At 39.7% G+C, this 26,088-nt stretch overlaps 1 protein-coding gene across 1 annotated transcript in view; it reads left to right on the plus strand.

Moving 5' to 3' along the window:
- Nucleotides 1–951: 951 nt before the first annotated feature.
- The window catches only part of PIP4K2A (phosphatidylinositol-5-phosphate 4-kinase type 2 alpha), a 94,924-nt gene continuing 69,787 nt past the window's right edge, over nt 952–26,088 (plus strand). Inside the window, exon 1 of the mRNA XM_088533979.1 lies at nt 952–1,167. Coding sequence (XP_088390105.1) covers nt 1,027–1,167 — 141 coding nt within the window. The 5' untranslated portion in view covers nt 952–1,026. The remainder of the gene's footprint in view (nt 1,168–26,088) is intronic.

A 26,088-nucleotide genomic window follows, 5' to 3' on the forward strand; every position in this document is an offset into this window, starting at 1 on the left:
ATATGCCGAAAACAGACTATGTAATAAATTCTAATAACTACTTCTATGCAGAAGGGGAAGAATGAGCACAAAACATTTGGATTCCAGCATGATAGGTCACTTTGTTGTTGAGACCAGAGCCAAGAAACAGGCTGGGACACTAAAGAGGGTGCAACAAGTCTCTAAGTTAATGCTGAGCACCTGTGTAATCTGTGTCATAGTTGTGAGTGAATCTTAGTGGCCCTGATGAGCCTTATCTGGGAGTTGCACTGACATGTGAGGGCCCGGGAAGCTCTCCTTTCCGTATGGACTCTACATTTTAACTGCACTGAGCTCAAACCATGACTGGGCTTATCGCTAAGGCAGGCTCTCCATTATACAAGGGAGAAAACTGTGCTTTGTGTATCGTGTTTCTTCCCAGGCCGGGCAGACGTGCCTTGGCAGGATGTCAGCGTGTCGCTGACCACATCCTCTGCGCCCACAGAGGCACCCACCAACTGTCCCGTTTCTCCCGCCTCGGGTACGACGAGGAAAGCATAGCTCGTAGGGCGGTAATATCTTTAAAGAACAACGAGGCTTCAGCCAGGAGGCCGCCTCACGGCTTGCGCTGCGCGCACTAAGGGACAGACCCGGGGCTGCGAGAGCAGAGTCTGCCCCGGGCCAGGGCGGCGCAGCCAGCGCGCAAGCGCGAGCTCCCGCCCCCACCCGCGGGGCATGCGCAGTGACGCCGCAGGGGCAGCGACTCCACCGCCTTCCCGCGCCGGCTGGGGGGCGGGGCTTGGCCCCCGCCTGGCGGGCAGGGGGCGGGGCCAGGCGCGCGCGCGCGGCGCCGTTTCCGCGCGCGGCGCAGGCGGCCAGGCCGGGATGTGCGCGGCGCCCCGCGGCAGCGCGCGCGCCCCCGCCCGCCCCCGCCGCCTCCCGGCCCGCGCGCTCCTCCCCGCCCGCCCGCGCGCTCCTCCCCGCGCCGCTGGGCGCTGACTCGCCCCTTTCTTCCTCTCCCTCCCTCGCCGCGCTCCGCCGGGCTCCCCCCGCCCCGCCGGCCGCGCCATGGCGGCCCCCAGCACCGTCGTGCCCGTCATGGCGAGTAAGACGAAGACCAAGAAAAAGCACTTCGTGGCGCAGAAAGTGAAGTTGTTCCGGGCGAGCGACCCGCTGCTCAGCGTCCTCATGTGGGGGGTCAACCACTCGGTAAGCGCCGCGGCAGCGGCGAGTGTCACCGCGGGGCGCGCGGCGGGCAGCGCGGCCGCTGCCGGCTCGCGGCGGCCGCAGCCCGGGAAGTTGGCGCGTCCCCCGCGGCGGCGGCGCGGGAGGGGGCCTGGCCGGGGCTCCCCCCGCGGGCGCGGGGCCGCCGTCCCCTCGGGGCTCGGCCGCGGTGCCCGCGAAGGCGCCGCTCGCCCCGCCAAGGAGCCGGCAGCGCGGGCGCTGCATCCACCGACTGCGGCCGGGGAGGGGGAAAGACAGAGGGAGGGAAAACGGTAAAAACGGCGTTAGCGTTAACTGCGGAAGTTTTCGCTGTCTTCGGTGCAGTTCGAGTGTCTCTGGATGGTTTTGTGCATTTGGGGGAGGGGAAGAGGGCTGCTTTTTGATGTGGTAAAGCAGCAGAATTACAGCAGGATTGCGACCTTTGGCGAGTGCTCTCTGGCTCTGCGGCTGATGTGCTGCTGTGTCTTCAAAGGCTCCGGCTTAACCCGCTGCGGCAGCATCGGGCTGGTGCTGGTAAGTGTTAAACCGGGAGCCCGGTACCGAGGCGGTCGCATGGCTGGAGGGTTATGAGGCTTTGCATCGTGAAATAGCTACCATTGTAGGTCAAAAGGGTGGAGCCCAAAGATCACCTAAAATCGAGTGCCAGGGCAGTTGTGTCCAAAGCTGCTTCTGGTTACCTGATAGTGCAAAGTCTGCACTCCCGAATGTTGTTTTCTATGTTAATAGTGTTGCCTGCGGTTGGTACTTAAGAGCAGCTAAGAATAACTATTTGCAGTTTTAGGCTCCATTTTTTTGACAGTTTCCTTAGCATCAAACCTGATATCAGTTTTTTTTTTTCCTACACCTCTGAGCTCTGTTGGTATCTCTTTGTTTACATTTTAGTAGCTTTGGCCCAAAACCTGAAGTCCTACATAGTCTAATCACTGTTAGATCTGCATGAGGCTGTACAGTACTTGGGGTATGATCCGGGGGAAATACTTTAGCTATAGGTATCAAGGTAGTATCAATGATAGAAATGAAGTCCTAGGGCAGATATATTGCTTAAGATAGCCCTGTAAGTCAGTCAAAGATTGTGACACAGAACTTGTTTCAGCTGTAACTAGTGACATCCTGTGTCATGAGCTGATAAGAGACTAGATATTTATCTACTCAAGAAAAAAATTCTGTAACTGGAAGTCTATGATTTGCAAGAGCTGGGTTTAAACGCATGAGTATTTTCTGCCACTGCTTTAGCGGGACAGGAAGATGGAGCTTAATGACTAGTGTTCTTCATAGAAAACCTGCAAAATAGGTTTCTTCAATGAAAGTAAGCAACCTGATAATTACAGAGTAAGATGCTTCCGATGGGTACCGTTTGAGCGAGGTCTTGAGCAGTGAGCAAGCAGCAAGACATCAGTGGTGCCTCGGGGCAGGCGGCGGGGAGAGTCTCTCTGACGGGCGAGAGGGAGATCTCCTGTTGCAACAGCAGTTGCTACTGTAATGTTCATTCTGGAAATGTGGCTACTTTCAGGGGAAAGGCCTGGGCCCTTCACCTGGGACTGTGCCTGATAACAAAGTAAACAGTAACAAACACAATGCGGGAGTAACTCCTAAGCTCATTTGTAACTAGGGAGTATAGAGTCATTCCAATTACAATGCCCAAGAAAGAAACGGGCTGGTTCTAGCACTTAAAATTAAAAACAGTAAACTAAAATCCTGCTGAGGGGCAAAGAGAAAGTGTAGTAATAAAGTAGGTTCAGTTAAATGCACGTTTGCATTGTAATTTGTATTATAAAAAAAGGAATGGTTGTAAGCTTGAATGTGTACTGTATATTTTATAGATGTTCTTTGATTTCTTTACCCTGCTGCAGGGTCTAATCTTGAATAATACTTTGGGCATCATTGAAGCAAAATCCCTCTGACTTATTCATGCACTCTGGGTCAGTCTGATACGGCAAAAAATCTAAATATCTCTTTCTAGCCAAGAATGCAACATTTAAGTACTGTAGGCTTCTCTGTTGGAGGGAAAAAAAAAAAAAAGATGCTTGCACTATTGGTTTGCAATGTGCAGGCATTTCAGGCATGTAATGTCTGATGTGTCTTCAAGATTTGTCCCGCAAATGAAAATGAGCAGTTAGTCTAATTGCAGCAGGCTCTCTTATCACAAGTAAGAATTTCTCATGGGAGAAATGCAAAGGACGTGCATGGATTGATTAACAATGGAGGTTAAGCATGCTTGCATTTTCTTAGCTGAATAAACAGAAATCCATAAAATGTAGGAGTAGGAATGAGCATAAACATAGTTCATGATGATAGTAATTCAATAAGCTTAGAGCATAGTAGTCATCTGGAGGGAAGGGAGGGGAAAAAAGCTATTGAAGATTGCTTTCCTGCGCTAACAAGAAGTAGCAGTTTGAGTCCTACAAAATGATCCGAGAAAGAAGCGTATATTGAAAAGCCAAATCAGAGATGCAGTTCCCATATTTTTAGCACAATGTGTCATATAAAGGAGGAAAAGACTCGGTGAAGGTATAAGTAGACTTTTCTCCAGGCTTTTTGACCCTTTTAAGCCTCGGCAGAATACCACCACCCTTCATAGTTCTGTAGGATTTTCAAATTCTGAACAGAATATGTGAAGAAACTCCATGTAGGAGAACAGTTCTCGTAACTTTTTTTGTCATCTCCTAGAAGGAAGAATGACCTCAGAAAGGAGAATCTAGTGAGTCAAAGCTGCAAAAGGCCTTATAGGAAATATATGTTTCTTGAGGAGAAAAAATATCTACAGCAGGGAGCTGTCTGTTACATAAAGCCTTTTTTTTTTTTTTTTTTTTTTTTTATAGCCTCGCAGCTTCCCGGTAACAAGCTGTTTTAATTTTTTTTGGTGGTCTCAGTTTTCTTTAGTTTGGAGTAGAGGCATCTAATGCAAATTCCTACTTGGCAATACCCTTCAAAAGTGTTATTGAATATGACTGTGGGTAAGGAGGAAACAGCATGTAAGCAATATTCAAATTTCTTAAGATGATGAGTGCTCATTTTCAGAGCAATAAACTAGTTCCTTAGGATGCTCGAATGTTCTTCTAATAAAACTTTCTACTAAGTGAAAGAGAAATAAATTGTGTCCTGTTTTTTAGATGAATTTCCAGTGGTTTGATAACAGAAGTAGGAAAGACTAACTGCTGGTGTATTTGAAACTTGCAGGCATCTGCATCATTGAGAATTGATCTTATCTTAGTATTTTTTTTTAATACTGTATGTCAGAGGTAATATGTCTGTGCTACTGAGGCAAATGTTTCAGCTCAGCAGATTATGTGACTTAAAGCTATATTTCTAGCTACCTGACGCATTTGCTGTGTTTTCAGAGCAATGCATTACCCCTGGCATGGTAAATAACGTCCTTATTCTTGCCTCTATATTGTCACTGTTGGTGGATTTTTTTTTTTTTTTTTTTGTGGGAAGCAAACGGGAGAAAGAGGATGGCAATTTTATTATTATTATTTATTTATTTATTGTCTAGTGCTTTTGGAAATCATTCTTCCAGTCTTGTAGTTGCTGCCCTGGTAAATTGAATTGATTATTACTATTACTGATTTCCCCAGGTAGGTTTATAGTTTACATCGGCAATAAATCTGTTCAGTCATGGTTAAGAACCTGTTTCTGTTAAAGTCTGTAAGGAAAGCTTACAGAGTGTATAGAGGAGTAGGCTTTGTCCTTCCAAATGCAGAAGTATGTTTTTTTGTTTGGTTGTTTTGTGTGTGTGTTTGCTTTGTTTTTTTGCTTGTTTTTATTGGGTTTTTTGTTTGGTTGGTTTCGGTAAGTACTAAGTACTTTGAGGTAAAGAATGGACCTCACCTAATGCATCAATCACTAAATTTAGAAGAGAATGACTCCCCAGTGCAGTTCTTGAGCATACTGTAGAAGTATATAAAAAAAAATCCATGCAACTTGGTCTCTAAAATCTGTAATCGCCATCTGTTTCTTGGATGATTACAGGCTGATCTAAAAATTTATCAGTACTTGACTTCAGTGGCACTTGCTGCCTAATAAGTGAGTGGAACAATAATATCACATGAATTGAGTGACTTCCCCCCCCGCCCCCCCAACATATTTGCAGAATACTTCAAAAAGCATGCATTTTCCGTGGGTGAAGAATTCCAGAGATTATAAACCCAAAGACCTCCTTCAGCTGCTTCTATGAGGCACTGTGAGCCTAATGCCGCTGTTGCGCTCTCAGCTGTAATCTGGCTTGATCTTTTTAACAAAAGTGGAACAACACAAGGATAATAATAAAAGCAGTGAAAGCTGTGGAGTTCTTCTGTCTGCCAGGGTAACTCCTGGGTTCAGTTACCATTCGGTTACCAACAGTATGACTAGTAAATACAACTTTTTTCCCCCATTAGTATAGACTGGGTTTCCCCTCCACTTTCTCCCCCAGATAGTTCAGATTCAATGCTTGTCTTTCCCATTTCAAACACTTTATACAGACAAATGCACAAAAAATAGCTCCCTTATTCATGCTTGTCCTTATGTTTTAATAGGACAGCAGAGAGCTTGTTAAGTAAATGTGTACTCTCTTAATTTGAGGCATAAATAATACTTCCTAGTACTGGTTATCTTCTCAGTTTAGAGTTTCCTATCTGAAAAAACTGTACATTTGGAAGATGACTGACAGGGCTTGTTAGGCAAATCACAGGAAAGATGCTGACTAAACTGTTGTGCTGTCTGAGATAAAAACTCCTGACTTATGTTTATAATCAGCTTCCTTAAAAGTCACCACCACCAAGAAGCAGCACTTAGACAAATATAAGTTACAGGAGTCAGTTCCTTCTGGGCCCATATTTGATATAAACTTAATCACAAGTCTATAGCGCTGCCTTGGGGCGTTAGCTGTTCTCAGCACAACAGGCTGGTTGGAAAGTATGTGAGAAGTGCAGGACCGGCCATGGACTGGATCTGCAGCTGTGGTGCCAGTATTTACATTAACACAGAACCCCACCATAGCAATTGTGTTCTAATACTGGCTTTTCAAACGATTGAGGCAAACTAAAATTATTGATATTTCTGAGTGAGATCAAGATGTGTTACCTATGGGCTTGAGAAAGCTTCTTATTGCCTAATGTAGATGGTAGTAGAGGGAAGGCTGTGTTCCAGAACCTGAAAGAAGCAACAATAAAAAGCTGATTATAGAAAAGCAGATAATAAACCACTTATATTTCATCTGTGTGTCCACTCTGATGATGTTTATAGGAGGAAGTAGAAGAGAAAAAGCCACATATTAAAAGCTCTTTGGCAAGGTTCTTTGGTGAGGGAGGGTGGGTGTTAAGCTCTGTGCTGTAGAAATTAATTTCATACTGCTCTTGTGTCCAAGGGGGCAGACTCTAGTAAAAATGCCAATTGTAAATGTTTATAATGATGGTGTTAAAGGTAGTGCATGTTTCTATAGGGAATAAAATGGGATTGGTTTAATGTGAGTGTCGTTCTCTCTGAACTACTGAAGAGGGAACATACAAAGCTGATAGGGATGAGACAGGAAGAGTTGTGAAAAGAGATGTAACAGTGGTTTAAAAGCTATTTTCTGTAGTTTCTTTCTATCTACAAAATGGGGTGGTAAAAAGGCTGGGGGCGGGGGTTGCCCATGTATTTTGGAAATTGAATGTCATTAACTACAACAGGGAGCCCTGGGCGGTGTTCAGTAACACAGACAAAGCAAATTTGTTTTACCGACCTAAGTTCTTCATCATATGAGTATCCTCCACCGTTGTGCCTGCTGTCTAGAGGCTCGCAGATGTGCACTTTCCTGCTAAACCTTTATGTTGACGAACTTCAATGAAACTGGCTCACCCCAGCACCCAGTTCCTGCTGTCTAGTCCTGCGTTCTGCTCTTCCTTGACTCCATCTCCCGCCGCAGGGTTCCGCAGGGGAACTCTAAATTATGCAAGTTCACGATACTTTAGTGTAAGGTGAAACTGCCTCTTACTTACTGGTCTTCAGCTGAATCCTGTCAGAGCTGAAAGTTCAATCACTTGTAGTAGGTTGTTTAAATATATCTTGACTTGTAGAAAGATTAGCATATTGTTGTTGTTGATCTATGAGGTTTTAAAGTCTTGAAAGAGGTAACCATCACTCTTCATTTTCTTCTGCCTTTTAAGTGTTTGAGTGCTATTGTGGGTAAATGACTCCAGGATGAATTAATTATTCTGTGTTTACTCCTAAGTCCTATTTCTGCGGTTTTCAGCTTTTTATATTTGATAGATATCGGAATAGAAACAATCAAAAATCCTGATCCTTCTTCCCTTTCCATTGTGGGTAAAGTAGATGTTACTTTGCAAAATAGCTGAAGCAGGCTAACAAATTGCTGCCTCAGCTGTGGGATGGTAATGACAAACCTCATTAGTTTTGATGGTATGCATCTAGGTATGTAGTGAAATGGATTAGCTTTGAATACTTGAGACAGTAACTTCTTGCATCTGGTTTGCTATGTGAACATCTGTCTTATCCTCCTACTGCCTAGCTTTTTCTATAGTAAGTTAATTAGTTTTGTGCTGAAAGATTGCTTAACCAGGGTATTACGAAAATTGTTTGAAGTAGCTGAATGCTGTAGCAATGAATGTCACAAAACTGAAATGGAAACATTAGCTTTCACTTCAAAGAGTAAGTTTGAATAGTTTGCAGTAAAAACATGGCTATACACCTTTTGGAGTATTTTTTTTTTTTGTGAGCCTTTATGAACAGCAACTTCATGCACAAGACAAAGTAATTAGTCTAATCTAGTTCCTTTGCATATTTTAAGTTCCCAAGGCAACTCTAATATTCTTAACACAGCTGTGTGTGCACGCATGATTCTTTAATATTATAAAATATCCTCTGTGTGTGTGTCTGTTATCAGGTTCTCTCTCTTCTTCCATACAAATCTGTGTTTTCATCTTATCAATCGAGTCTTTGCCATTCCAGTTTTCTGGTCAAAAAGTTCAGCTGTATCTGTTTTCTGTGTCTGTACCCCATTCCAAACCAATAACGCAACAAAATCATATATCTTGAAAAATTTTAGATGGACCATAATTCACTGAAGTTCACTGTCCAACAATGCAAACAGCTTTGCCAGCTCAAGGAACGGGAATTGGTGCAAGAGTAAGCAGAAAAGGCTCAGCAAAATAGTTTCTTTGAGAGGAGGTACCAATTTTTGCTAGCATAAAGTTAGTCAAACTACAAGCTCATAATATTTAAGCCAGCCAAAGCTAGGGCTGCTGTGTTTGTTTCTGCTCTCTTTCTGGTGCTCATCTGAACCTATGGTGAGTTCATTTGGGGAAATGTACTAGAGGAAAAAGTAATACCACAAAAGAGTAAATAGTGTAGTTTTCTTAAACTACAATAGGTCATATCCAAAAGTAACTCTTCTAGCTTAAAAAAGGAGCTGCAAGCACTCTGTGGGGTTAGTGGAGGGGAGAAACTGGCCTTACTGTTTTTAACATGCCCTTTTTCTAACTGTTTAAGACAATTGGGGTGGCTCCAAGTTAGCTGGAATTTGTATTCTTTAACTGACTAGTGATTTCATAGCTACAGTTTAATTTTTTGCTTGGGGTTATAATGTTGACCATAGTGAGATTTTTCTAAACAAATATTTTTACTGTATTTGTGTAGCAGGTTCAGTATTTCTCAGCATGGAAAACTTTCTGTTTTTTTGTTTGTTTGTTTTAAGCTTTTAAAATAGTCATATATCTTTTAAAGAAACTTAACTGTTTAACTATCAGTTCCCAGTATTGTTTTATTTTATCATTTCAGTCTTAGTTTTATGCAATATTCTGAAAGGTGACCTTTCAATTTCCCCAGCCAGGTGGAGAGTAGCTGTTTTCAGACAAGCTGCTGTGGCTTCCTAGGGGATGCAATTTTTGAAGTTGTTTTTTAGATGCAAATGCCAATGTTTGGAAGACCTTTCAAATGATACTAATTCTTGAGAACCCTACATCAAATGTTTTCTTGTGAGATATCAAGTCACAGATGTAGCCATCACCCACACCCACATATTCGTTTTCCCCAGCTTTGGGTGAGGGAAGGAAAACACCCAGCCTGCGTAGTCTAGGACCTGTCAAAACAAAGCAGCTTAGTACGAACTTACCATCCTGATGGAAACTGAGCCAGACCTGGTTAGCTTGTGATGCCAAGTCTCAGTAATTCTGCTACTAAGCTAATAATTCTACTACAATGTTCTTTGTGTGTGGGAGCAAGGTGGCTTTGAGGCTATTTTGCAGCATTTAGCTCTTTTTTGATACTCAATGTTTTGTCGACTCTGGCTTTCCATGTACCTTGGGGACCAGAAACATTGCTTAGTACAATCGGTGCCAACATTTCAATATTTCTGGTTCTGCTTCCATCTGTACCTGTTTTCTCTCTTCCACTTGTCCTTAAAGTTACCTATAGCTAGGGACTTTTTGTTGGTATGCTGCTGTTGTGCAGCCCTATCATGAGCTGGGCTCTAGAAGATTACAGCAAAATAACTTCTGGACAGGAATTAGGAGAAAATAAATGTTTAAGTATGTAATTTTCAGGGCACTTTATCCTACTGCCTGCAAATTTGATATGTTTTGTTTGGCTGTAGCTGAGCAAAAGTGCGTAGATTCATTTGACATGAAAACACAAAATATAAGCATCGCATGTTTATTTGAGACTGCCTGGTCCAAGTAGTTATATTTAAAAACTCATAGTTAAATATATATATATATTTTACGCTAAGATCTTGAAGAAGTAGTTATTCAACCTATCTAGTCTTGGTTGGAGATTCAAAAGTTTGTTTTGTTTCTGGGAAAGATAGCAGTCTCAAATCAGCTGACTTCACCGGAAAAGCCCATGGGCAACCTCCTTCACCACAAGCACTGCAAACTTCTATTTGGAGAACTAAGAAATGACTCATTCGAAGTGAAATGTGGCCTCAGGGGGACTCACTGAAGCGCTGTAGTTTAGTGCTACCCTTTTCAGAGTGTAGTTTGCAGCTGATGTGAGCTGGGGTCTTGCTAGTTCTACTTTACTCAGCTGCTCTTCCCTCCTGTGATGGTAAGTTAGCACAGGAGGATGGAAGAGTTTTTTTCTGGCATAATCATTTTTTACCTTGATCAGAATCAGAGTGATGTCTTCCCAGTCTGGCTGATTTTTTACTTGCAGTTTGTTGATCTGAGATTAATAAACCAGCCAGGCTCTTTCTGTTCTTGCACAGTGAACAGGACCAAGCAAACAAAAAAACTCCTAGATGTTACTGCTCATCATCTGCTTTTCTGTGGAAAAAGATAATTTATAGAAACAAATCGTAATACGAGTTAACATGCAGGAGTACATGTATTTGATTTTTGACTCAACTAAGACCAAAACAACAGCTGGAGGAATTGCGCTATCAGGAACTCGCTGCGACCATAGAGAAAAGGGCAAAAGGATGTTAAAATGCAGATTACAGGGCTCTTGGCCATCAGTGTAATTCATTTGAATGAGTTATGCCCTTTGAGGGATAATGTCCATGGCAATGTATTCTGTGACTCTTAAAATAGGCCTTTTCTTGCTTACTAATGGAGAATGATGTTCTGTCTCATGTTTTGTTTGATGATAAAAGCCCTTCAAAATGCAAAGGCGTTTCTTTCTTGAAAAACCATATTTCTAATAGTTCTGGAATATAATACATGTAATGAAAGGTAATTTGAGGGTTTTCTGACACTGCAGAACCACAAAAGTCATCCTTGTGTTATGTTTCTTGATACTTAAAAATGCTGACTTTTATCTGTATGTCATCATATGAGAGTTAGGGAAATGATGATGATTCTTTGGCTTTGTCCTGAGTTACCTTGCTGCTCTTGTGGCAGCACAGTGCTGACCAAAGGTATGTGGGAGAGATGCTCTTTAATTAAGAAAAGAAGGATTCTATGGATACAGAAATATGGTTATCTGGCAAACAATAATGCAGCCACTTAAGCAGCTGTAGTGATGTGCATGTGTTTGCCTCAATAGCAAGACTAAAAGAGTCATTTAAAAACTGCCTTTGTGGTTTAGCACAACGTACATTACTCAGCTTGCAAAGCAGGGTTGAAATGTGCCATCTGAGGCTAATGTGTGCTGCTTCTTACAGTGCATTTGTTAGGCTGAAGTAACTTGCTTGTTTCTCTTTAGGAGGACATAGGCCCCTTTTCTGAACTGAAGAGGTCATATAGAAAATTATCACTTGCATATGAACAATATTTCGGTACTGTTTGAAATGCTGTTTGCTTTCCAGTCAATCCTATTCTGACAAATCTAAGATTCTCACTAATCAAAACCAAGCAGAAACTGGATCTTCTATGTCTAGTTTATATGCTCTTAACATGTAGCCTAATCCTTAAAACAAATGGTTTTTGATTTGTTACATGGAGTTTAGGCTTCCTGTTTAAAGCCTTTTTTTTTCTTTTTTTTTACTGGAATGGCAGGCACTGTTTAAAATTGCCTAGGTCCTTAGTTAAAGGATAAATGTAGATTTAATTGCATAGAAGTTCAATCTTGATAATTCTATAGCTATTTTCTCTTTCTTTTTTCACTACAAAGGCTTCCCTGCTTTTCTTCACCTTCTACTGAAAACTGGCTGAAATACTTAATGTTAGCTGACACAGTTTGTGTGAAAGAAGTTTAATACCACATCTTTAAGTAGGCAGAAGAATTAACAGAAGAATGAGATAGTAAAGTGCAATTATTGAGCTATATGTGCTCCATTACTTCCAATGACTGTCCTAGCTGACAAGTGAGCCTGAGCTCTGGGTTGGTTTGTCATAATCCTCCTAGCTTAGTTTTGTGCCTTCCTACCCCCTGCTACCCATTTGAGGGTTCAGTTCCTCAGTCTATCAAATAAGTTTTCCTCAGAAGTTCCTGTTACCTCCCTCTTTCCCCTCCATTTCTCCCCAGGTATGTTTAAATTTGGCAACTTAATAACTTCATAGTACAAATATTTGAAGAAATCTTTTAGTATTTTGCATGTTCTGCATTAAAGGTCCCTAAAGAATGTTGTCATCTCAAGGGGAAAAAAAACAGTGTTTATCAGGCAAAATGTATGAAGAGAGGTAGTTTTTAGACCCATGTTTCTTATAGGCAAAGGGAAGAGAGAGAAAACAGGCTTTCAGAAATCGAAGTTGTCATCTGATTGTTACGAAGAGTCGTTTGAGATGGACCATGTAAGTGAGCTGGGCCTCTAAACAAGAATTAGCGGGGAGAGTATAATCTTACTGTAGTTTAACTATCTATTTGTGTAGTTATAGATCTATTTTTGTCTTGTAGAAGATCTGCTCAAGAATTCCAGAAATACCATAGATGACATTTGAGGCGGGGACTCTACAGAAGTTGGACTCGATAATTACGATTCTCTGCTTTAACTGTCTTCTCCCAACAATTTGTTTTGCATTTTATTTGCGGTGGTATTAACATGTTGGTTAGAAGCTGAACACTAAGTAGTAACCATACCCAAAGCAAGTCTGCAAGCACAAATCTTCACTATTTTTCCACCTAATAAATATCACGAAGAATTGTTGATGAGAGCCTTCTCGTTTTTGATAAAGTTTCACTGGACAGAAAAGTAACTGTAGTTTGCCTCAAAATAAAATTTGATATTGCATCTGTTTTAATGCTTCTCTGGATAATATTGTTTTAAACACTTTTGTGGAATATCGAGTAGTGCTGTATATATGAATTATATTGATTTGCATTAGGAATGTGTATTTTATATTGGTATAACCAATAAATTGAACTACAACATAGCTGAAAATAGAAAACAGAGATTCTGGAAGAGAATTAGGACTTTAAGTACCATAAACCCGCTCCTCCAGGCCACAAGTCTGTAAATGAAGAACATAAAATGGTGCTGTCAGATGAAACTTTAGGAAGTTTTTATTCACATAAAAGCTTCACAACTTCAAAGTTTGTGAAGAGCAGGAATTGCTTAGTGTGTATGGTTTTGTACAAGGAATGCAAATACAGAGATTTCCAGATATTACAAAGTATAGCTCAAATTTTGCCCTGTAAGCCATATGCACCCCATTTTTTTGATATTAGATTGAAAATTTGACTGATAATACTCATCTGGGTAGTCATGCTTTTCTTTTCGTGCGTATGATGTGCCAAATATTTTAAGCATAATTTTTCAAGCTGTAATCATATGGGATAGTTTATGAAAATCATCTCTTGGTTGTTGAAATGTGTTTAATTCTGGAAAGCTAAACCCTATCATATTTTTAAAAATAAAACATGCATGTCTCAGAGTTAACTTCCAGTAGTAGATGAGATTTCAGATATCCCTAGTATCTTAAAAGTTGTGGAAGGGTGGATGAAGGCCAACAGTGTCACCCTCCGTATTTAAGGTTTTTTGGGTTTGTTTGTCATGACTGCTCTTTAAAATTTAAGAGACTTTTTCTGAGCAAATCTTACAAAACAGGAATAAAAATTTTTAGACTGTAGGAACAGAAGGTAAAAAATATGATGTGAGTCACAGCACTTCCACTGCATAACTTAGGGTAGCTTGCAAAATTTTCTAGAAATAGACTAGTCAGAAAGGTGGTATTGTGGAATTTTACTGTATCCTCTGGGATAGAAGAGCAGGGAGTTTGCCTGATTAGCTTATTGCTTTGGAAAGTGCCTTCTAAAGCCTTATGGTCCTGCCCTCTTGCCTATTCCTGCTTAAGTAATGTAAGCAGGAAAGGTTCTGGAGAACAACTTGGTTTGGGCTTCTGATGGAGGTGGCAGGATTTGCTGTTGAATGAGCTACTTTTTTCGCAGCTCCCTCCGAGTAGACAGCTCTGCAACTGCCTTGTGAAGGCCTATAAGGTGAGGCAATGGTAGATCCGCACACCCCCTGGTAAAACAAACCCCAATGGATCTCTGTTCCTCATCACACCGGCTCAGTTTTTAGGCAGAATTGGATAGAGATGCTTGCTGGGTGGATGTCTGAAATTTTGGAAAGTTAATTCCTATGCAAAATGTTCAAGAAACAAAAAGCACTTTTTGAGGTTGCCTAGATATTAAGCTAATGACCAACAAATATTCTAGAGCATCATTGATCATCTTTTACTATCCAGGCTATGGTTGCAAAATAGTTGTCCTGTTTTTCTTTTTAGAAATATCACAAGTGTTAAATGTGTGAATGTACACAACTTTTATGTAAACGACAGGAAAATGTCACTGTGAATTCTAGTGCTTTGAAACTAAAAATCTTTAGTGCTGATGAAGGTACTAAATTATTTCAAGTGTCTTTGAGAGAACAAATTCACTGAATCTGACTCAGTTCAGAGAAGCAGTTGTTATTACTACGATGCTTTCAGCAGGCTGCTTAAAAGAAATGAAAAATGTGAAAGTGTGTAAATGTGCACACAACTACTTGAAAACATCAAAACCTGAGACTTCAAAGTTTCCATTTAAAGCCAAAGACTGCCAGAATTAACTGTACTGTCTACCATTGCTTTTGCAAGTTGTTTGAGTCATAGCTGTCTAACTTTTTTTTTTCTTTCATATCCTGGATGTTCTCTGCTATCTTAGATTAACAAAATACTATCATCTGAACATCTCCAGAGGGAATGTTAACCACTTGTACATGGAGACATAACACTTCTCAACTTTCCCAGGATGTGGCTGAACCACCTTATCTCATTCCGGTGCTGTTTCGTAAGGACTTTCAGCTATGTTAATTAGCTTCAACACCTCTTCCTCCCCCTGGTATTTCCCACATAATGGTAGGGGAGCAGCTCTCCATCGGTGCAGACCCTCACTTTGACAAGCAAGAAGCCTGAACAAAGCTCTTGGACAATTCTGGTGCTGAGTCCTGGCGTTCTTGTAGAAAGCACTAGCTAATCCAGGAAACAGCAGTTTATGAATTTCCTGAGAGTCTTCATTCATTCTCCATAGGTGATATTTCACACCCGAGTTAAAATCTTGGATGCTAGGTAGAATATATTCATGTTAGGTGTGACTAGTGCCTTAATTTTTTATGACGCAAGAAGCTTGGAAATGTAATGGTTAGTAGCAGTTTTGCAAAAAGGGCTGAACATTTTTAATTTAGGTCATATTAGGTGTATCTATATGCATATAGCTGTAAAATACAAATATATTAGTGGTTAGGTAGCTACATTTTATATATGCAACTAAAGAATATTGTAAATCCAAAAGTAGGGAGTAGGATATTCAAATATGACACTGTATTTTCCCTGGGCTTGAATACACTCAGTTATCTTGGCCTGCAGCCAAAGACACAGGAGGCTTCTGGAAAACTTCCAGGTGCTAATGGAGCATGTGTATTTAGATTGAATTTAACTAGAGCCAGTGAGTCTTGGTCTTCATCTTTTTGTATGTGTTAAAATGCTTGTTTTTTCCTCTAAGTATTAATCTTTTACTTAAAATACTATTTTAATGCTCAAGGGCATAGAGAATCTTCATGAGATGGATTTCCTATATACCAAGCTGAGCAGGGGCTGAAACATCTGTGTTAAATGAGTGAGAGGATGCAGCCTCCTGCATTAAATTTTATAGGACTATACTATGAGAACAAAACTAGACGTTCGAAAAACCTTGAAATATTTCTTTGTTTAGGCAACTTCAAATCCTCCCAAGAAAAACTACTGCTTTAGTTGTATGAAGTCTGTTCTTTTGTTGAATTAATGAACTGTTCAGGAATAGAAGAATCTAACATAGCAAAATCATGATCTGCTGGAGAAGAGTTAAGGCTTGCAGTTTGGCCACAAGCCGTTGCATCAATTACCTGCTCATCTGTTTGACTGCTGCTGAAAACGCTGCAAAGAAATGGATGATAATGTAATCCTTCATGCTGCAAGATCTGTCAGTGCAGAGAAGAATAATGCATTAAGGCAAGGTAGTATGATGAGGTTATTCTTTTAATTTGGTTTACAAGAAATGAAAAATTTCAGACACCAAAGAATAAATAATTAGGAGTTGCTAGACAAATGTGAAAAACAAGTGTAGTTCTGCAGATGAGTTCCTGATAAAGTACTTCTCCAAGTGCTTTTACCTTGCTACAGCAATCTGCTTGCTCCTTCTCCCAGACTAGTTATGAGACCATTTGTGTGAGTGCTGGTGTGATAAGGAGTAGGTGGCTACATGTTGGATAGTTCAGCTCTCAGCGTAAAAATACATTAGAGGATTTTGTGTTAATGGATTGTCAGGTTAAGGAGCCAGTCTAATTTTGCTCAGGAGCAGTAAAGGATGAGGTAATGCTTTTTTTCTGGAAAACAGCTTAAAACAATAATTGATGGGAAAACATCAATTTCTGATGGTCTGCAAAAATGAAGTATTGGTAAACTTTCAAAGAAGGCTGCATCTTTAAGGGGTTACTTTTATTTCTATCTGAATGATTAAAGCAACTCTCCTGGTTCTTGGTGTGCTTGCCCAGTTGTGTCTCTTTCCCGATTACAGGCATGTAAATGCACCATCACTGCAGTTATGTTACAGATGTTCCCTATTTTATATAGAAGCATTTACGTTTCAGTGATCTGTCCTTGTTATGCCAATAGTCTTGTTAAATTCTGCAGTGTTTTTAATGCACAGTTATATATTTTATGTTATCATAGAGGTCTGTGAACTTTAAATAATCCTTTTTTTTTTCCTCCTATTTTTTCCCCTTCATGAAGAAGTGATCTCTGTCTGTGATTCATGATGGCATTTATCTCCCCAGTCTTACTTTTGGTCCTTACACCAGTTAGTAAAAATCATCTTATTTTAAGCATTGTTTTTCTGGGGGGAAGACTAAAGAAATAAAAACTGAATTTGTTCTTATTTTCCTGAATTATCGTGAAATTGCATTGTGGATAAATCAATAAAACCAATGTGGATAAAACCGTAAACTATTTTAAAATGCATTAACTGTATTTCAGGCAACGTTAATCTAGAAACTGGTGAGAATACTAGTTTTTCCAACTCATGCAAATGTAATGTTATGGAGTGAGCTATATACATATCTCTCCCTTGCATAAGAAATGATACGCAGTTTGAAGCCTGTGGAAAGTGGTCAATATTAAAGACTGTAGGGCCCCTCTGCTCTTTGTAGCACAAACCCAAGAAATAGAATTTTTGCTTCACCAAGATTATAGATAAAGATAATTCCAATTTGGGGAAGTGGTTCTGTTCCTATGTGTCCTGTTCATAAAATACCTGTAAAGTGATATCTGCCAATGCACGGATAGTCAAGTACCTTTCAGAAAATTATTGGTGTTCGTGAAGCAGAGTTGGTATTTGGCTTGTTCTACTCTTTCATTTCGCAGAAAGTTCCAAAGAGAATAGCACCATGCCCAGACCCTGATCTGACTCTTCCACTCACTACCACTGTAAATAAGTGAAAAAGAAGGTCAAGAACCTGAAGAAACAGGAAGGAGGCTCGATGGAGAAATACTTGTCATGTGTGCTGATGTGTAGCATTTGATTAAAAGGGAATGTGATTCAAAGGGAAAAGAGGCCAGATTTATAGCTATCATAGAATCATAGAATGCTTAAGGTTGGAAGGGACCTCTAGAGATCATCTAGTCCAACCCCCCTGCACACGCAGGGTCACCTAGAGCACATGGCACAGGGTGGCGTCCAAGCGGGTTTGGAAGATCTCCAGAGAAGGAGACTCCACAACTTCTCTGTGCAGCCTGTTCCAGGGCTCTGTCACCCTCACTGTTAAAAAATTTTTCCTTAAGTTCATGTGGAACTTATGGTGCTTCAGTTTGTGGCCATTACCTCTAGTTCTAGTTCTATGTTGCTTACTGTAGCGTAGTTACATGAGTGTTTAGGAACTATTGGCTTATCTATATTCAAATACATATTTTCACTTCCAGTATAAAGAGGTTCCGTCTTCTCTTCCTTCCTAAACTCCCTTACTAGAGTAGATAGATTTCCAGGCTATTAAGCACTTGCAAGGAAATGAATGGTAGTGCTGCTGTATGCCTTAAAGACATTCCTGACTCATTCTTTGCAATTTGGTTATGAGTTTTATATTCATTATTAAAATAGTCTAAATAGAAATACTACTGATGAAGAAATATTGCAAGAAGTTACTCATGACTTCACTCTGGGGCACTACTCTGATGCAATTTAACACTTTCTTCATCTATATAATCAATTTTGTGAGAGAGACTCTACAAATGGTTCATCGCTGAGAGCGAGCGGAGAGGCGACTGATAATCAAGACCAGTGCTTAGTCCCTGCTTTACCATCTAATCTTGGTGCTTTCATGTATTCATCTGGATAATGGAAATGCTTGCTTTGTAAATCAACCTAGAACAGACAAATGGAAAGCTCTGTTGAAGAGTTTATTGCAAGAATAAATCTTGTCCTTGTACTTGTCAGGCCATCATGACTAAAATGAAAGGTTATGTCTCTTTGATTCAAGTAACTGCCAGGTTGATACTCCTCCCCACTCCCCAACCACAGAATTTTTAAAGCCAAAAAGTTTCTTGCTTTTTGCCTCAAGTGCTGCATCATTTAGAAGTGACTGGATGCTTGAACACATGGACCACTAGCTTGCTTTGCTGTATATGTGTTTCTGGCACTATGTTAGCTGCGTCTCATTCTTTCTGAAATGTTAGCTCAAGTCTAATCTTGCAGAGACTGATATCACCATTACTCACTTTTTGTGTTAAGAGACGCATAAAAAAATGAGCTTCAGTTTTATTTTTTTTCTACTGCTTTTATCTGAGGAGATGAATTAATTGCAAAATTATGAGAAGTGACCTTTTATTCAGATTAGTCTATGCTCTTTAGTATTGAAGTCGAAAGCTGCCACTTGTTCTATTTGAGACTTAATGGAAAGAATGTAAGGCTTAAGTGAAATAAAGGAATTACAATGAGTGGTCAGAGCTGGACACTGTGTAATCTTGTTACACTGTCTAACAAAAACACACAGCTTTGATGGTTGTTCTTCAGCTACAACAGGATTTGAGCACAGCTACTAATCTGATTTTTTTTGTGACATAAAACATCAAAGTATTAAAGCAAAATAACTCATGTTTACTTACCTACTTCTGTGTAATGTGTATGGTTAGGCTTCCTGGTTATTGTACTCTTTTCTTGTTACATATGTGGCAATCTTTTTCTTTGTTACTGATATCAATTTTTTAATAAACAAAACAAGCTTTCATATGATGGTTTCATGGTGGTGACAAGATTCTGTTGCCTGCTTATCATAAAGAGCATCTTATGTGTTATATAAGTCTGTATTATCAAAAATGCAGTTAGAATGGACTTTAAAATCTTAAGAATGGAGAACCCTGTATTTTAGGAACCAATTGGCTTGGAATAAAGAAATTTTGCTTGCTTACTATTCATTTTGTTTATGGAAAAGCTGACTGGAAAAGCTAATAATTGATAATTGCTGGAATCTAAACATACTTCCCAGTGTAAAAACCTCTTAAACCTCACTAATCTTTCCATATGTGGTATCAGTTATAAATAACCTTCCGTGTATTCTCAACAGTCTGTCACTTCAGTTGCTATTTCTGAGAGAGGATGAAAGTGTACTTTGTTTTGCTTTTGCAATAACCTCCCCCCTTTTCTGTGTTACTCCAATATTATTTGAAATGCTGGCATGTTCCCTGTACATCGAGGACCCTATGACCCTATCGTATTCTGGGCTTTTTTGCCTCTATGATTTTGCTTTTTACGTCAGTTTCTATGATCAAGCATTCTGTTGTAAAGAAAAATAGAATTGTTAAATAAAAGTTGTACTGAACAGTCTATTCTGGTATAGAAATGAATTATGGAAATATAAGATTAAATGGAAAGCTGCTGTGAGGGCTTATAGCAGTTTATTTAAATATTTTGTTTGTTTATTTGTTTCTATAACTTATTTAAAATATAGAGTATAGATTCTGTGCTTTGTGGAAGTGTTTTTGTTTGGTAGCATGTGATACTTGATAATTGTTTGATTCTTCCTGGTATGAGGAAGCAATTCCTAAATTCTTCCTTAACTCTATTTCCAGCTTCATTCCAAACTTGTGACCCTTAGTTTGTGAAATATTGCTGTTTGACTTGTGTTTCTATGTCTGTGGTCTGCCTCCTGTCACACAATCCATGTGTTCAAATGATTTGTATACCTCTTTGGGGGGAAGAAAAGGCTGGTAGGAATTAATCTTTTCTCTCTCTCCCTGAGTCTTTTAATCTGTTTCTGGTTCTTGTGCATGGGATATTTTTGCCAAGTAAAAGAAGTCCAAGAAAAAAATTATAAAGAAGGAATGAGCTAAACAACAAGTTCCCATTCATACTTTACGAAGTTTGCTGTATTGCAAATTGAAATTAAGACACATTGATTTACTTTTGTTTAGTCAAATCAACTAAATGTATAAAAGCAGCATTTGATAGGCTTTACATCTTCCTTGGTTATATGTAACAGTGAATGGAGCAGTTCCTGTCATATCAAGACTATCAAAGTGCTGTTTTCCTCTTTTTTCTTTTTTTGTGAATTAGTAAACACGAGGTTTCACTAATGCAAAGTAGTTGGTTTGTTTTAGACTTTTAAGAGATGATTTCTCATTTCAGCAATACAGTGGGTAAAAACAATTCTGTTTACTGGCCCTGAATAGGTTCCTGCCTGCATCAGGAGATTTCAAAACCATAGTTTTATTTGGAGCTTTTAAGATGCTTAAGGGTCATAATAGGCCCATTTTTATTATTAAAGAGAGACCTTTTGATGGCTCTTGATGCACAGCTTGACTCAGTTACTCCTGAGAAAATGTCAATTTAAAAAAAAAAAAAAAAAAAAAAGGTTGATATCCCTGTATTACCAAGTAACCAATATCACCAACATCATCAAGGGGCACTTTTACCTGCTTGCTGTGACACCAGTGCCTGTCCTGAGTTAGCTGTGCAGTAACCGCCAGAGAGGGAGGCAGATGCTCTTCACTTCCTACATGTAGGAGGGGAGACTGAAACTGATGAGCCCAAAAATCTCAACCCTTCCTTCCATCCTTATTTATGTCTTTTGGTCTAATATCTACTACCTCATGCCTTGTCCTTTAGCTGTTGTTCATATTCATTCCTTATTCTTTTGAGTTCATTCCATGTGCATTCCTCTAGCATTCCCAGAAAATGTATATGGCTTTATTTTTCTCTTCTGAATTTAGTAATTTTTCTTTTTTTTTTTAATTTGGTAAAAAACTAAAGCATAAGGTGATTTTAGTAAAAGATTTTCAGCTTTTTCTCTAGCTTCTTTTGAGGTGCATCTTTCGTAGTGCTAAGAGGAATCCACAAGGCTTTTCAGATGCAGAAGTATATTTTTGACATTAAATATATCTTTGCCTCATGAACATAATCTGCAAACTAGGGCTAGAATACTTGTATGCTGTAATGTTTGCTGCATTACAGTTTAGTTACTACAGGCAGATTTCTTTTTGTTTTATATATTATGTGCATGATTGCTGATGCCTGTACTAGATGAGGTGAGATTCAGTTACAGAGAGCATTTTAGCTGTGGCTAGAGCAAGATTTGTTATTCATAAAACTTCAGGATTTGAATAAAATTTGCAGAGTTGTAGCTGAATCCAATGATTTCAAGCTGGATTACTGGAGCTGGTGGTCCTTAAAAAGGGACAGGCTCCTGTTTGGTGCTCTAACCTCTTAGCGTGGCAGAAAACGATCATGTTGCTCCTCCATTTGCAACCTAAAGCAGCTCTCAGGGAGCTCTGCCAAGTGTCTGAGCTGGCCGCAGGCAGGAGAGAGGGAGCTGCCCACGGGGCTGGCAGTAGGAACATCTCCTCTTGGCACCGTTGAGCTGTAATAAGAGCTCCATAAGACGTGATGAGCCATACTCTTAAAACCTGTATCCTTTTAAAGGATTTTTCACATCTTCTGAAGTCTGCACTTAAGCTACTGTTAAAATTAAAAACTGGGCACCCGTCTTTATAACCACGAAGTGTTACCTTGCTTGTTCTTTTTTCCATGTGTAAGTGCAAGAGATTGGATGAAATTACAAGTAAGGGAGTTTCAAGGTAGAGTAGCAACTCTATCCAGGGCAGTTGTCTCTAACTTTTCACTGTACTATAGCAAGTAGTAATTACTAAATAAACTGATGGCATCTTTCATTTTTGTTGTTGTTTTTTTTTTTTTGAAAATATCTTTATTTTACTCATTCTAATGCAGCAAGCAATCTGTGAGAAGGAAATATCCCTTAAAAAAAAGGCAACAACAGCAACAAAAAACCTGTTAATGTTGTGCAATGAAGATTGTATAACCTGTACCTGTCTGAAATGGACTGTTTTGCTCTTAATAGAAAAAAAATATTGATTAAAAAATTTAATCCTAGCAAGCAAGAATAACTTGCATTATCCTCATACTGCTCCTGTCACTTGTTTGAATATAGGTGCCATTTTTCTATCGAGAAGAAAATTTGTAAATGCTGTAATGTGCCTTTGCATTTGATTTGCTCTATCTAGAGCGGATAACTGTATTCAGCTTCACAATTTAGATTGTATTTACAGATTTGGATTGACTGGCATAATATCTGTCACGATTAAAGCAGTGGTTCAGCTCCTTTCTTCCTTATTGTTGTGGGTTTTGTTTGCTATTTTGCGTTGTGAGGTTTCTTAATTGCCTCAATAGGAAGTTGATGCCACTTTCACAGCTGAGAGGCACGTGGAGGAGCTCGGGGCAGTGACTGATGCCTCAAGTGCCTTGAAGACAGAGTTCATTAATATCATCATCTACTCATCTGTTCAGTTTACTAGGTTATAGATATTCAGATAGTTTGTTTCCTTTTCTGGAGGTCATATAAAATATATCTAGGAAATATTTAGGTAAAAATACTGTTCATAGATATTTTAAGCATATGGAATGGAAAAGATCTTAAAAGGTCTCATCTATTGAATGTTACTTGTGGCTGCACTGTTTGACTTTCAATTTAAAAATAAACAGGCAACAAACCAAGTTTCTCCTCCTACCCTATCCCTTGCAAACAACATTCCCCCCACTTCTACCAACCATATTTCTAAGGCCCAATTTGAAGAAATCTTATTGATTTTACATGAAGTGGGTGCGGGAGAGAGGAGAGGATACTCCCGTGGCAGGCACCCTTTTCCCTAAAGCCAAAAGTATTAAAAATTGAAACCTATTTATAGTTTTTAAAATTTGATTTATTTGTTATTTGAAAAGACTGCATTGGAAACAATAAAGGATACTCTTTGAAAAGTAAAATGGGAGCAATTTTAAAACAAGAGTTTCTTGGAAATATGGAAGGAAGTCATCAACCTGCTAAATTCTCTCCAGATTCTTTCTACCTGCATAGCACTGACCCACCCGCTTCATTTGAAAAAATGTAAAACTAAACAGAAAGAGCAATGCTACCAGGTCCCAGATGGGTGAAAATACGACATACTCTTTATGTTTTGAAAATAATACAAACTTTTAAACTAAGTATCTTAGATACTTATCTAACAAGAGAAGATTGAATAAAACAGACAGTGAGGTAAATGCTCATAGTGCAACAACAGGGAAATGACACTCAGCAAGGGGTGGTTATCATAGTTGTTGCTTTGTCATGGGTCTGAATAAGATTTTTTGGCAGAATGTGCACACCAGCCTGACAGCCAGAGGTGCCCGTGTCTTTCTAGCAATGTTCCCTATCAGCTTGGAAGTGTAGAAGTAGAATCCAAACTGTTCATATTAAAAGCAAAATATTCAAATTTTTTTAAGAGTTTCTCATTTCATATTCTAGAACTTTAGTTTTTACCTGTATTTCTTGCTGTGGATGAAGTTACAGCAGTATTGTCTTTTTACAGTGAAATGCAGATTTCTTCACTTCATGTAAATGATCAGCTAATTTCATTTGAAGTAGGAGAATAAAGTGTGTGGTGAGTGTGCAAGTATGTTGTTTTTTTTTTTTTTGATAGATTTGTACTTGCATTTGTTATGCATTCACCATTATTGGATGTAAATGTAGTAAGAACTTAAATTGCAAAGCTAAGCTTACTGTGAGAGTACACACCATGGCTTTGGTATAAAACAGCTCGGGCTGGGATTGAAGCGATAGAAAGCATTAGTTATAGAACCTGTTATTGAAGGCTTCATCTAGTTTCCAGTTAGATCAATAGGGATAACAGATCCTAATGGAGTTTTGATTCTCGTTCAGCACATTTGCTGATAGGCATGGGAACACAAGGGATTTTTTTTTTTTTCCTCCCTCCTCGCTCTGTTTAAAAGTGATTTCCAGCACTGCCTGCTCTGCCTGTGCTGCCAAGCAGACAATTAGCTGCTTTTTGTTGCCCGGGGGTTTGGATGTGACGCGGCGCGCGCGCGTGGGGCAAAGCAGGGCTGGGACGCGCTGGGTTCGCTTCGTTGGAAGGGCTGGGGCGCAGGCGCTTCCCAGGTCTTGCCTGCTGCCCGCTTTTGCCCTCGGGATTTGCTCATCCGGCCCCAGTAAGACCTGCTGCTCGCTAGGCCTCCCCACTGGAAGCGGAGAGGTGAAATGTATGGTAGAGAAAAGAAAAAACAGGATTTGCCCAAAGCTTCAAAAGTCATCTTTGAAGAAGGCAGACACATCTTCCGAGAGAATTGTCAATGCAAACACCTACTGCCTTCATCTGAGGAAACAGGCATCTCCTCTAGGATATGGTAGCTACGGTAATTAAAATTCAAAGTAGGTGTTAAGAGGCCTCTTCTGTATGTGTGGTTTTTGTTTGTTTATTTGTTTTTAACTTATTTAACTAGGTAACTCAGAGCTGAGAAGAATTTTTCTTTGTTGCTTCATATGTGAATAAATCTGAGATATGAGAGTGAAAATTGCTACCTTGAGAATCAGGAGAGATCATGATGAAAAGTAAACAGTTTGGACAGCAAGGCATATAGACATATGTGACTTTAAGAGCAAAGCTCTTTTTTATACAACCAGGATTGCATAAGGAGTTATCTTTAGCTGGTGCGTTTATCCACTTTTAAACTATTTTTAGTTGCCATCAAAATCAAAAATGCATTACACAAATTCCAAATAAAAAAAAAGTTTTTGTTTTGACTATATGAATAACTAAAGATGATTCTGGAGCCCCTTGACTCCATCCATTCACTTTACACTTGTGGTCTTTTTTTTTTTTTAATTCTGAGCAACAAGCCAGCTAGGTGCAGGATGAAACTGTAGTGTGAAAGGTGTTATGCAATTTCAGCTCCTGAAATCATGCTGGCTTGGGTGCTGCTCAGGACTTCAGGGCTTCCTGTCCTGAGGCAGTTTCTTTCTGTCATCTGTTACTGGCTTATTACAACTAATGAGTGTCAGGAAGCTGGGTGGTTGTTGTGAAATCCCAGTTCTAGCTTTTGGATTGAAGTAATGTGTATATATGTATTATGGAGATTTTGGAGGCAGAGACAAGAGGAGAAGAAAATACTCCCGGAGTACAGGAGTATTTTGATACAGCAAGGAGAATACTGCCTCCTTGCTGTGTCAAAACTGGATCACAGAGAAGCTGGATGATGTCTTGGAGACTAAATAGGCTTTAAGCGCCTCTTAGGCAAGCATGAAAGCAAACTTGTACCCTGAACGAGGGAAGCAAGACAACAGGCAAGCAACCCAAGCCAGCACTTACAGAACCTCTGACCAGAATGATTCTGAGGCAAAGGGACTCCCTGTCATATTTGATGATTCCTAAAGGATAAGGAAAATCTGTCTGAAATCCATTTTTTTTCACCCATCGAGAACCCTGGGAATGTGTAGAGGACAAAACGAAGTGTGCATTGGTGGTCAAATGACTTAGGGGTCACAATGGCATGTTGTTTGGGAGTATGTGAGGGTGAGTGAATTAAATCTGAGAGTGTGAAGGCATCATAAAATCAACTTTTTTTTTTCCCTCTTTTAGCTCTCACTCCTTCCATTAGAACTTGGGTTGAAACATATATTGCAAATTTCCCCACAGAAGCTATCTGGAAGATGGTGAATATGTGACTTGCCTCTCCTTTCTTGCAGACAGGTGAAGTTGTCAGTGA

The sequence above is a fragment of the Tinamus guttatus genome, unplaced genomic scaffold (assembly GCF_059628265.1).
Source record: "Tinamus guttatus ecotype Peru unplaced genomic scaffold, ASM5962826v1 Tinamus_guttatus_pri_ptg000530l, whole genome shotgun sequence".
Lineage (NCBI taxonomy): Eukaryota > Metazoa > Chordata > Aves > Tinamiformes > Tinamidae > Tinamus > Tinamus guttatus.